Consider the following 12,713-nt stretch of genomic DNA (forward strand, 5'->3'; position numbering starts at 1 on the left):
ATGCACAGGCCACTCTTAGTATGCACAGGCCACTCTTAGTATGCACATAATCCATATTGCAGAATTGCAATAGTATGCATGCTGCTTAGTCACACCATTCAAATATTGTGACAGTAGATGCCTCTCGCACGCAAAACTGAAAGCACGTCTAAATAGAAGGGAGACTTCAAAATTGAACATGATATAATCCTGTGGACTACATATCATCAAAGTTAATGCCTAGTACTACATTGTGCAGCTTTATATAGAAAATGCTATTCACTAACAAAAACAAAAATTACACAAGATGTGTACGATATCCTTCAACATCCACATCATGAAAATCCATGCTAGCCATGTAATTGGGAAGTATATTAGCAGAGTAATTAGGAAGTGATGAAACAGAATCAATAACTGCGCAGACAAATTTCATAGAAGCATGGCCTTGCCTATGATTTTTCCTATAAAAGTTATCCTTACAGGCCATAATACCTGATCAAACTATCTCAATGCAGAGCTGCTAGTTCAACCAAATCCTTGTATTCATCAGAGACATAAGACTTCACCTTCAGAGCACGTTTTCCTTTATCATTTCCTGGAGACTCGTACTTTATCCCTATTACAGTAGCCAAGCCTGCAATATATATTGATCAAAAAATTATGAGAGACGCTATGGTGGTATTCTGAAGAAATCAAACAAAGTTTCGCTGTCCATTTCTTATTTAACAGCTCATGCAGCTGTAACTTTCTATTAAAGAAGCAAAAAGTCTTCAAAAATAATTACGAGTCTATAAATCAGTTATCATGTCATGCTAAAAGAAATTGCATCATCGTAACCAATATGTTTATTATCCCTTGAAAAAATGTCACTCTCCCAGCAGACCACGATTTATAATGATGACCTACAAAATTAATGAATTATTAGTTTATTTTTGGATAGTGAGCTTGGCTGAAATGCTTCCATTGAAATTCTTTATCAAAGACAGGTGATGTTTCTTCATACATTAGAAAGTCATCAAAACACAAAACGCAATCCATCAAAGAACCAATTTGTTAAACAAATTAGCACTAAATAGCTTTCAACACAGTCCATCTAGAGAAACAATTTGTTAAACAGATTACCACTAAAAGTTTTCACCACAGCCCAACTAAATGTGACACACTATCATGGCAAAACAAATTCCTTACAAGTCCAAATGCACATAAGAAGGTATGATACTCACTCCCATGAATGCGGCCATATAAAAACCTTTCCCCTTTCCAATACTCCAAAGGTCTTGATCTAATCCTGGTGCTTCGCCTCAGTCCTGTTTCCCATGATGTACCAGAAGCTATGCAAACAACATATATCAAGTTATCAACACAACAACTTTGAGATTTAAAAGAAAAAAAAAACAGCGAGCCCAATGATGGAAAGTTTGACACAATAGTGAGCACCTGCAAGGCTATGCCTCTTAGAGAGCAATCCATTCTTGCGTCCTTTGGATTTTGCTTTGGCTTGTTTATTTAGTGATACCACAGGAGGTTCCTCAACTGTCTGCTCCACAAGATATAATAACAAATTTCAAGAGAAACTTCCAGCAGAAGAACATAAGCCCTTGCCTAATCATTAAAATACCACCAGGGCCTATATAATGATTATATATAGTTGCTTAAACATTAATGAACATAACTGTACAGTTTAAGCTAAGGCAGATCTTCCACACAAGTGATATGATAGTATGACATCAATAAGTACAGTATTTTAGTCGCATGCAACAAAATGTCAGACAGCTCGTCATATGGACATTTAACAATATCTCAATTGTTAGAATTTCATTCTTCTAGAACATACAGGACTATATTGAGTAGCACATGCAAATGTTGCTCATCAGTTTCGACCACTTCTGCTAATAGACCAGATGCTGATGAACTTCAACCTTAAACCATCAATGCATGCCAATTATCAACCCACTCTGAGCCAATGATTGACCATCAGTGCCAAACATGTTTTAAATAATTGCCACAGCGGACTAGAGATTGAGAAGCATGCTTTACCTATGTAAATCCAACCCTGCATTTCCTTTTATTACACATCAATAACATTACCTAATTGCAGAATTAAACCTGGAATTTGGAACATTAGTTCACATTATTTGAAACTTTTCATTTCAAAGACGCGTCTTTAGGACACCATAAAGAGTTCTTTCATAAAATTAGATGGTACAAATAATTAACCACAAAGAATAAAGGAAGAGAATAAAACACTACAGAAGGCAAAATAAGAAATAAAAAGAACAAGTGCTCTTCCTGCCATGTTAAACCATAATCTCTAGATCAATTAATGTCGTGGATGCATGACATAACCAAAATCTTAAACAAGCAAGAGCAGCAAATTAAATAAAATGATGAACAAGAAGAAATATAAACCTCATCCTGATGCTCTGGACAATTGTCTTTGGTTTGTTCTAGGCCACTGTCTGGGGTTTCAGGGCAATCATCCATTGCATGGTCTTCAACAACTGCAGGACTTAATTGTTCTGCCATAAAAATAGAAAAAATAAAAAAAAGAATGGACACGATAAGTTACAGTAATCGATCATGTAAATGACAAGGAGAAAGAAATCAGCCTCCTAAGAGTTTTTTGGTTTGGTGCTAACACATCTCAAACTAGGGTTTCCTAGTAGCATTGAAACTTGTGAAATCTTAGTAAATATCTAATCAATTGACAACTCAAGTCAACAGGGATTCATTTGGCAAACATTTTCATTTTTCTTCACAAGTGAAAAATATATTTATCATTTTAAATCTTCCTTCTGTTCCAGGTAATCAGACATGCAAATCATTTGCCTTGAACTAACTGAAATGGTGTTATATATAACTGGTTTGCACCTCCATAGTTTAGAACATAATGCAGTTGTTTGATTGTTCAAAGATATGGTGAATTTAATCTTCACTCACTTCAAGTATATTACACACACATACGCACGCACGCACACAAAAAGAAAAAAAGCATTGGTGTAGGATTCTAGGGTAGGGTAAAACAATCACGCATGATTGTCATTGAATAAACCAGCAATTGAAAATATGATCTGGATAGGCTTAAAGGAGTCATTTGGGGGCCTTGTGGAAGAATGCAATTGTGAAATATGTGCTCAGATTGTATGATTGTGCCTTTTTATAGGATAGACAAAGGATGAAGTTATAAAAGACTAATTTAAGTGGTGCATATTTCAAAACACGTTTAAATGTTTTTGCTTTCTTCTAACCACTAAGGAGCATGTCTACTTTTCAGAACAGGCGCTCCATGCAAAATCATAAGGAAAGGCTATATCCAAATTCCTCTAGAAGCCCACTTCAAATGTGCCATAAACATATAACCTGATGGCCTCAGACATAAACTAACACCAACCTACACTTTAGGCAATTATTATTTAGCCAGTTGCATCTGACCAGTAAATTTCACGTAGAAAACAGAGAGAAATTGCCATACCAAACTGATCCTGTGCGTTGTTCAAAAACTCCATGGGTGTGTCATCAGGCTGGGTAGAATCCACAGCTTTCTGCTGAATATCTTCCACCTAAATTGCAGAACCTCAGAAGGTGAGATCCTGATCAAGAGTTTCACAAAAAAGAAAATGGCAAAACATAAGCTAGAAAAGAGGAAACTCACCATGTCCTCCAGTTCATTTGGCCTGTTTGTTTGAATATCCGCATCACCACCAAGCTGACTTAAATTATCATCTATTACCCCGTTATCCACACCAGGGTTGCCAATCTCCACCTCAGCACTAGATTTGCGACAACAAACATCACTACTAGGACCAAGACTAATCAAATTGTCATTCAGAGATTTATCTACTGTTTTATGCTGCATATCCTCCACCTACATTGCAGATCCTCACAAGGTAAGATCCTGATCAAGAGTATTAAGACAATGCAAATGCTATTGACGAGGAAACTCACCATGTCCTCCACTGCATTTGGCCCTTTTGTTTGAATATCCATATCACCACCAAGCTGACTTGAATTCTCATCTATGATGACATTATCAGCACCAACATCTCTATTCTTAACCTCAGTACTAGACCTGCTAGGACAACCATCACTAACAGAACCAGCACTAGTCAAGTTGTCATTTAGAGATTTATCTGTTTGAGTTCCAGAATCTCCAATAGCCACGTGAGCTGGACTAGTATTACTAGCTGTAGTGTCATCTTCTTCAATTATTAGAGACTTCAGCAGGCTCAAGTCATTTTCAATGTCAACTGGATCAGAGGAATTGTTGATGTTTTTAAGTGAAGAAGCATTTGTTTCTGGTGACTGATCAACATCAAAAACTGAAAATGGATCAGTTGGTGGATTTGACTGCAGTATGCGTTTCCTCAATAATGCTAGTGAAGCCAATGGACTTTTTGGTGGAGTGGGCGAACCAAAACTACAGGAAGAATTTCCTGCAATTTGCTGCCTCATAGGAGTTATAGTCCTTCTCGGTAAATTATGTATGTCTGATAATACATTCCTAGTCTTTGGCAAATTCCCCCCCAAAGCATTCAAACTGGTCTTTTGCACATTCAGCAATTCAGGGAGGCTCAACTTCTCTAGGTCAAGTGCCTTGACCTGCAAGCAGTCCCGTAACAAAGTGACTGCTCCATCCCCATCAAGCTCTTCATAATCACGAGAAAGCAACTCATCTAGAAGTTTATCAACCCTTTTCTCAGCCTTGGCCATTGAACCTACATGGGAATAAAGAATGCAGGATTTTGTATTGTAGATCATAACTTCAAAGACAAGATAGAATCAATCTAGAGTTGACCAACCTTGTTCCTCGACAAGAAGCCACTCACCAGCTACTTCTAGTCCTGATTCCTCTGGGGCAAGATTTGTTGATTCCCTTAGTTGTGATGCAACATCTGGACTGAATGTTTCTTGTTGTGATCCAGGATTAGCTGGACTGAGAATATTCTCCATAAAGGTTTCCTGGGAGGACATGGTTGGATAAAGGTGTTGATATTTAGCTGTCCTCGATCTCCTGAAATATAGAAAAAAATTGTGTGTTATGGCCAAGCTAAAAATAAAAATGGAATACACACAGAAATGGTGAGGCAATAGAATGCTGCTTATATAACCAAGAAATAAAAATTAATCTTACCCAGGCATTCCAGGTCGACGATGGCGTGGAGCCATTGATGCTCTGGATTGATTCGAACCAATTGAAACACGGCCTGTCTGCTTTGCCATTTCTTTTTTAGCATCTGAACAACAATCATCATGTCATGAGCTATTCTTCCAATACAACAACAACTACAACAACAACAACAAAAAATGCACAGGTGACCTTCAAGCCTTTCAAAAGCCAAGAAAAATTGCTCTGGGTCTTTCAGGCTATCAATATCCAAAGTTGGTTCCAAATTCACAGTAGGTTGACTGTCAAATCAGGACAGAATAATTATATATAGTACTGAGTAAAACCACCTCTAATGTAAATTAAACACCAACAATAAGCTCCTTCTACTTTTCACTCTATATTCTTAGAGATGTAAACAGGCTTTACCTTGCATTGGGAAACAAGGAAAACCGGGCACGCTTGCGCCCTAAACCTGGCCTTCGTGCCCGGGGACTTTCTGCATCCTTCTGAGCAACAACTTCACTTTTATCTTCAGGCATTACCCCATTTGGCAAGTCGGCATTGGTAGGTTCTGGAGTAGCATCTAAAATACTTCTCGCCTGCTCTATAAGTTTATCCGGATTTTTGACCGGCTGTAAATCAATCATGTCATCATTAAGTTAGTGAATCTTCAAGCTTATAAAATAAAAATTAAAAAAATAAAAATGGAGGAGATAATGAAAATCAAACTTCAAATTCATAAAACCCTAGAACCTGAGGCTAGAAATCTTTTTTTTTTTTAGTGAAAAGTAAAAAGGAAGATAGCATGAAGAAAAATAATCAATTAAATAAAGAAGCCACGTCTCTTTGGGCTAAAAATGAAGAAAACCTTTTACCCAGGCGCGTTCACTTGAAACTCAAACGAGTAGTACAAGAAGAACAATTTGTAAAAATAGAGGACAAATTGTTTAAAAAATAAACTTGAAACAGCGAAAAATGAGCTAAATATTCAGAGGAAAGTGAAGAACAATCCCTTGAAAAAAGGGGAAAGAGGGGGATACCAGGGATTTGAGGAGATTGTGGGCGGAGAGAAGATCATCGAGATCATGAGGAGGCTTAAGAAGAGAGCCTAATGTTCTTCGGAAGAGAGACAATCCGCTGTATCCCTGCAGCGGATCCTCCAGTTCCGTCATTTGAGAAAGAAAAAATGAAATAGCAGAGGGTAGAGGAAGAGATGGGGAAAACACTGGCTGTTGTTTGGGGGATTCGAAAAATCACAGCGAGCGGGATGGATTGGGCGTTTTATACCACGGTACTGTAGCATTTTCGTTTTAGGCAAAATTAAATTATCTTAAAAAGACACGTGTCTCAAGAGTTTTGGTTACAGCAAAAGAGAAATTCGAAATCCGTGAACGGCAGGATTCGAACCTGCGCGGGCAGAGCCCACATGATTTCTAGTCATGCCCGATAACCACTCCGGCACGTCCACTGAAGTGTTATATTAGATCTAAATTAAAAATTAATAGTGTACTGGAGAACGAGCTGGACCGCAGATCGCCATTTGCCCGCATGTACCTGGGTTTGTTTATAGTTTTCTTTAGGCACTTTTAAGAATTCTGTTAAGAACTGCACGAATCATCTTAAGAATACTAGTTACTCCTACTGTCTTTACTGGATTAGAAATATCAGTACTTGATTTGATTCCTTATCAGTTCCTTAGGGTTATACGACTTGCTTCTGTTAAAGAGTGTTTGGAAATCACTGGCAACCTGTATTTTTAAAAAAATATTTACTAAAAATTAATATTTTTATATGTTTTGAATTGTTTTAATGTGTTAATTTTAAAAATAATTTTTAAAGATTAAAAAAAATTATTTTAATACATTTTAAAATAAAAAATAATCTAAATTGACTTTCAACCAATCTTGTAAAACTACAGGGTGTTCTTGAGTAGGGAAAGTGAAAAGGAGCCTAAGACGATGAAAAGAGGCCAATATACAGTGCATTTATTCAAGAAAATTACTAATCCGAAAGGTTGCTTTTAATGGGTCATCTAGATTGATTTTCAGGTTAAACTATTTACCCAGTCAAAATCAGTCAACTCGACGAGCCTAGTTAAAAGACTTTTCTTGATTTTTAAAATAAAATAAGTCTGTTTTAAGTATTATTTTTTAAGAGAAAATATTGAAATAAAGTCTTTTGAAATGACCAATTTACACTCCTTCATATAAGAGGCACGTAAAAAGCATATTCCAGGAACATAAATAATAGTTTTTTAAAAATAATAATAATAATACTTTTTTAAAGCGTTCCTTAAAATATTTTAAGATTCTCATCTCTATCTCCATCTTTTAATTACTTTGATAACTTCACAGCAATTAATTTCAACCACTGGATTTGAAAAAAAATAAAAAATATCATAAAAATAAGAGAAACATAGAGAAATAGAATATAAAGGATTTTAATCAAATGGAATCCGTTCACAAAATCAACCAAGATTGCCATCAAATGTAAGCCCTTGTGGGGAATTAATAGATATAAAGATTACACAACTTTCATCGAAGAGCTTGCGAGATATATGAATTTGAAATTTTAGATCTTAAAACTTGAAAGTTGATTTTTTATTTTGTTTTGTTGGTTAAAAATAATTTTAAGGTGTTATTTGTGTTCGGAATTTTGAAGGGAGTGTTTTCCATGTATTTTTGCATCTAAAACTAGACTAAAAATGATTTGACATGGTGGCTAATATATAAAATCAAATTTTATATTGATAAGATCCTTCGAGGAAAATAAAGACAAACAATATATTATTTATGTAAATGGTGTGGCATTTACCTTCTTTGGATCTATGTATCTAGATTGTATTAGAGTCTATTCAAGAGTATAGTTATAATTATTTTTTAAAATGTTTTTTACTCGAAAATATATTAAAGTAATATTTTTTATTTTGAAAAAATTATTTTTTATATCAACGCATTAAAATGATTTAAAACTATCAAAATATATTAATTTGAAGTAAAATATAAATTTTAATTTTTTTAAAAGTGCTTTTAAAATGCATTACTACTACTACTATTTTTTTTTAATAGGACATTATTTATCACTCCATCAAATATAAATTTAATGAAATTATTGATCAATACTTAAAAAAAAGGGGGTTTCACTATTCATTTAAATGGTTTTTTGTTTGACTTTCAAAATGACGTTGTAAATTTATTTATTTTGGCATGTCCACAGAATAATGTTGTTTTTCTTATTTTTCTTATCAATTATTAGTGTTATTTTTTTTAGAAAGGTGCCATTTCGAAAATATATATATAGTTATTTTTTGGCACATTTTTTAAACAACGCCTTTTTGCCCATTTTTCCATCAATTATTAGTGTTCCTTTTTTTTTAGAAAACGATGTTGATTTTCTTTCTTATATATGCATTTTGCTTCTATCTTGTGAAACGATGTAGCTTTGTGGGGTTTATTTTGGCGTCACTGCTATAAGGTAAATAACAAAGTGAGTAATTATTGGTTTTGTGATGATTTATTTTTGTTTTTTTTTTGTTTTAGTTTTATTATGACATGTGCAATTACTAATGAAAATAAATCACTCGTGTTTTGTTGGGTTTTTTTTTTTTTTTTTTTCAAGAATAGATGATGAAGCTTTATTAATAAAAAATCAAGTCCAATAACACACCTTAATAGAGCGAATATAGATTTGAACTTATAAGGTGGGCAAAAAGAAGGCAGATTAAATATTACAATACATTGGGGTGAAAATTAAGCATGACTAACATGTTTTGGATCGTTTTGATGTGTTAATATTAATAAATAATTTTTAAAAAAATAAAAAAATATTATTGACATGCTTTTTAATATAAAAAGTTATTTGAAAAGCAATCACTACTACACCACCAAATATACTCTAAGTGCAATAATAAACAACAATAATGGCAGTGGTTACATTGCAACAATGGTAGCAAGTAACAAGTATGTTTGGGAATTGTAATAACAGTTGTGGTTTAAAATGTTTTTTATTTAGAAATATATTAAAATAATTTTTTAAAATTTTTTAAAAAATTACTTTTAATATCATCTTATAAATTTAAAATTATAAAAAAAATTATTTTAAAAAAAATTAAAATTTAGATCAACTTGGTGCAAACCGTGTTCGAACGGACTTGAACAAAATACAAAGCTAATGAAAGGACAAAATTGTGTGTTAAGGACTAAAGAGGGAGAGCGTTGGATGTGGCTGCCTGACAATTCCATCGTAAAAGTGCATGTATTTAACGTGAAAATCTGCTCCCAAACTTTTTAGATACTGTTTTGAGATGCTGTTAAAACTATGTTTTTAAAAAATTTAAAAGTTTTTTTTTGACTAAAATTTAATGTGATTTGTACTTTTTGAATCGTTTTGATGTATGATATCAAAAATGAATTTTAAAAAATAAAAAAACATCATTAGCATGTACATTTCGCACGAAAAGTTATTAGAAAAAAACAACTATTACCACACTGTCAAACACGTAATTAAACAAACAGAGTGGGAGGTCGAGAGCTAGTCATCATGCAATGAGGTCATGCTGTGAGTGAAATGTACAGAATCCGAGAGCGGGCATAATAAGACTATAAGGGTGGTGTGGTGTGCAGCCATACGATGGAAAAGTAACTGTAAAAAGGAAGTAAGTTGTGACTAATTTTAATCAGGAAATGCTAAAAGCATTGTGAAACCAAAGCATGGAATAGATTGGGATAGACTATGTGGTATGGAGAGGAAACCATAATCATCAGGCGTGCAGTGCGCATGAGTTGGAACTTTCCAAGATGCAATATCTGACAGGCTTTGAAAAAACACGGCATCTTGAATTAAGTAAGTGGTGCCCGAGAAATTAAAGATAGAAGATTTAAAGTTGAGAAAAGTCACCCCATAGTGGAATTCATGAGCTTTTGAAGCGTGAACTTGATATTTATAAGTGAGCATATATGTGAGCAGAACAAGTCAGCAAACATGGAAGAGAAACACTTGTTCCAGTAAAAAGAAGAAGAGAAACTGGCCTATGGTGTGCTGGTTCAGTATTAAACATCAGTTTCCCTTCTTGCTTTGGTTGGTACGATATGTTGGTGAATTGGTTAGATCTCTGATGAAGGCGTAGCAATTGAACCAGGGCTTGTTGCATGTTGTGGGACAACGTCCATTGGAGTGAAAGGGCGAGTTGCAGAGCTTGATGAGGCAGCAATCATGTCTTCTAATGTGACATGTGTTTCAGATGGTTTTTGCTGTCGGGGAAGCTCGTTGATGTCATCTTCGAAGACATCATTGAATATGTTTGAGATGACTATTTCGTGTTAATTATTGCATGCTCTGAATGAACCAAATCTCAGCTGAAAAATCCAGGTTTTGTTGAGCTTGGTTGCCATCGAAGGGGTAATGGTAGAAGGATCTTTGAATCCTCTGTCGTCCACATAATGATGCGTCATTGAACCAAAGAAATTTTCAGCAGCTTTACCAACCAGAAGAAAGTTAGCCACGCCCTCCCTATTTGTAACAGCACATTCCCCATACGAAACCTATATGAATGTATAGATAATTAGTGAGGAAGAAAAGGCTGGTCGACATGAAATATAATCAAATGAATCAAGCAATATGTAATGCAAGAGGTTGCTCACCATAGGACTGGACTGACAAAGAAGTTATAGCATTGTGCTCAATGCACATATGTAATTGTTGACTCGACCACTCAGTTTTTAATTGCAGGTTTGACAACTTGGATAGCATCATCCCTTGAATATATCAAAATCAACAATGGTTGTTCCTCTACAGGTGAACCTCTCATTCTACGTGATGCAAGTAGATGTTAATTCCTTGTCTGATAAAATCAATAAGTAAATTGGCAAAGCGTAAACAACTAGACCTAAGAAGTAAAAAAAAAACATTATGTTCGTAGGGATTAATGCAGAGGATATCCCTGATTGTTCTCCAATTCTCATTAATCTGCCCTTCAAGCGGTAGGACAGCATTTGAAGATTAAGGGAGCTGATGTATTTCAATAGGGATTTCAACACGAAACAAATAGAAGAACAGTCAAACAAAAGCAACAACATGAATGCAGAAGCCAATCACCAGAACAATTGCCTAGAGGAAGCCAAAAACACAGTAAAAAACACCAGTGGCAAAAAGGAAAGGCTACAAATGACAAATAAGAGGAAATCCGAGGGGAAAAAAGGCTATATACTATCTCACCAAAACACACCCATTGTTTCCCAGTGTAGCATAAAAAATAATTTGGAGAAGACACCAACCCAATAACCCAGACCACAAATGTCCCCATCACTGGAGGCCAGTAAGTGATGGGAAAAGCCAACCAAACCATAAATGAAAAGAACACTCAACGACTGGTAATATCCAAACGAAACCAGAATTTGGGCAAGAGAGAAAAGGAAACAAAAAGCCAAGCCAACTCATCCAGAACAACCACATGTCTAATCCCAGGAAACCAAAGCATGATCGCCTAGCAAATACAACAAAGCATCACCACACCACAAGTGGGGTGGCCATTAAATGTACAATGATGGCATACACACTAACCAAACAAGGATGAGGCCCACCAGATCCTCATAATTTACAGACACATGCCTTGGACACCCAGAAACAGGCGCGCGCCCTAGAGACTGCAACAGACAGAACCGATCGAAGACCTTGGCCAAGCAACAATGCCGAGAAGCAAGCCGCAGTAGCACCAATTAACGCGAGATAAATGGTGATAATGAAGGAAGAACAACGAAAAGCACTGCTTGAATCCACAGTGGATTCACTCACATGCCACTTAGTTTTTTTGTTTTTTTTAATGCATAAAGTCATTTATAAGAGAAAATATGATAAAAGAGATGAAGTAGACTTATCAAACATTTTGAGAATTTTACACCCATAACAAACTAATAAAGGGCTCTTCATCCAAATGATTAATAATTCAAGGGATGTTTAAAAGGATTCGCCTTTATTTATTTTAGTTATATATATATAGTCATAAAATCTTGTTTAATCTCTTAAGAAATTAAACATTATAAAAAAAGAAAAAAAAAACTTATTTGTGGTTAAAAAATTCTAGATAACTATTTACTTTTCATTTATTAGAATACAACAATAATTCACTCACCATAGAAAAAATTCAAATAAAAATATAATTAAGAATTGATTATTAAAAAAATAATTCTTCTATCAAGACAACAATAATAAAGCATCCAATTATACGAAACCTTGATAATTTTAAAAGAAGATTCAATTGAAAGTTGTAAGATAAAATATACACCTTAGACACTATAATAAAATTAAACTTAAAATGAAACTTGAGGTGAATTAACCTACTATTGAAATATATTTTTTCAAAAATCTCAATAAAAATACACCATATCATCTCCCCGTTTATTTGCTGGAAAGTAGTTTTTTTTTTAAATGAATTCCAGAAAAGTAAATTATTTTCTGATATTTGGTAGTGGAAAATAACTTATTAATGTTTTATTTTTTTTCAAGTTTATTAAAATAATGATGAACAAATCTTACAAATTAAAAAGTTGAATGAGAGAAAAAAATATAATTTCATAAATTATCTCAAATAAAATAAATAATAATCAAAATAATAGAGATCAAATCTAACAAA

General features: G+C 34.2%; 1 protein-coding gene and 1 non-coding gene across 3 annotated transcripts; both read right to left on the minus strand.

Moving 5' to 3' along the window:
• Window positions 1–149: 149 nt before the first annotated feature.
• On the minus strand, window positions 150–6,358 carry LOC118037934 (centromere protein C). Of its 2 annotated transcripts, none has more exons than XM_035044117.2 (12): window positions 6,127–6,358; window positions 5,513–5,718; window positions 5,297–5,385; window positions 5,111–5,213; window positions 4,806–4,990; window positions 3,925–4,694; window positions 3,632–3,844; window positions 3,452–3,539; window positions 2,389–2,498; window positions 1,417–1,516; window positions 1,203–1,310; window positions 150–613 (listed from the first exon to the last, which is right to left on the minus strand). In XM_035044117.2, exons 1-12 carry the CDS (start codon window positions 6,256–6,258, stop codon window positions 486–488), a joined length of 2,232 nt encoding a protein of 743 aa, XP_034900008.1. In that variant the 5' UTR covers window positions 6,259–6,358; the 3' UTR covers window positions 150–485. The 2 variants fall into 2 exon arrangements, with proteins under 2 accessions (XP_034900008.1, XP_034900007.1); XM_035044116.2 differs by having other exon boundaries at window positions 4,779–4,990.
• A 114-nt stretch (window positions 6,359–6,472) lies between these two features.
• TRNAS-AGA (transfer RNA serine (anticodon AGA)) lies at window positions 6,473–6,554 on the minus strand. The gene has a single exon. It is a non-coding gene; the product is annotated as a tRNA-Ser (tRNA).
• Window positions 6,555–12,713: the final 6,159 nt, after the last annotated feature.

Source organism: Populus alba, chromosome 3 (assembly GCF_005239225.2).
Source record: "Populus alba chromosome 3, ASM523922v2, whole genome shotgun sequence".
Taxonomy (NCBI): domain Eukaryota; kingdom Viridiplantae; phylum Streptophyta; class Magnoliopsida; order Malpighiales; family Salicaceae; genus Populus; species Populus alba.

What these genes read in the sequence shown, in the direction of transcription:
- LOC118037934 (XM_035044116.2), bottom strand. Translation starts at nt 6,258, where the DNA reads ATGACGGAACTGGAGGATCCGCTGCAGGGATACAGCGGATTGTCTCTC. An exon ending in GCTTCTTGTCGAGGAACAAG is followed by an intron (nt 4,695 to 4,778) that starts GTTGGTCAACTC and finishes ATTCCCATGTAG; the next exon opens with GTTCAATGGCCAAGGCTGAG. An exon ending in ATATGGCCGCATTCATGGGA is followed by an intron (nt 614 to 1,202) that starts GTGAGTATCATA and finishes TATATATTGCAG; the next exon opens with GCTTGGCTACTGTAATAGGG.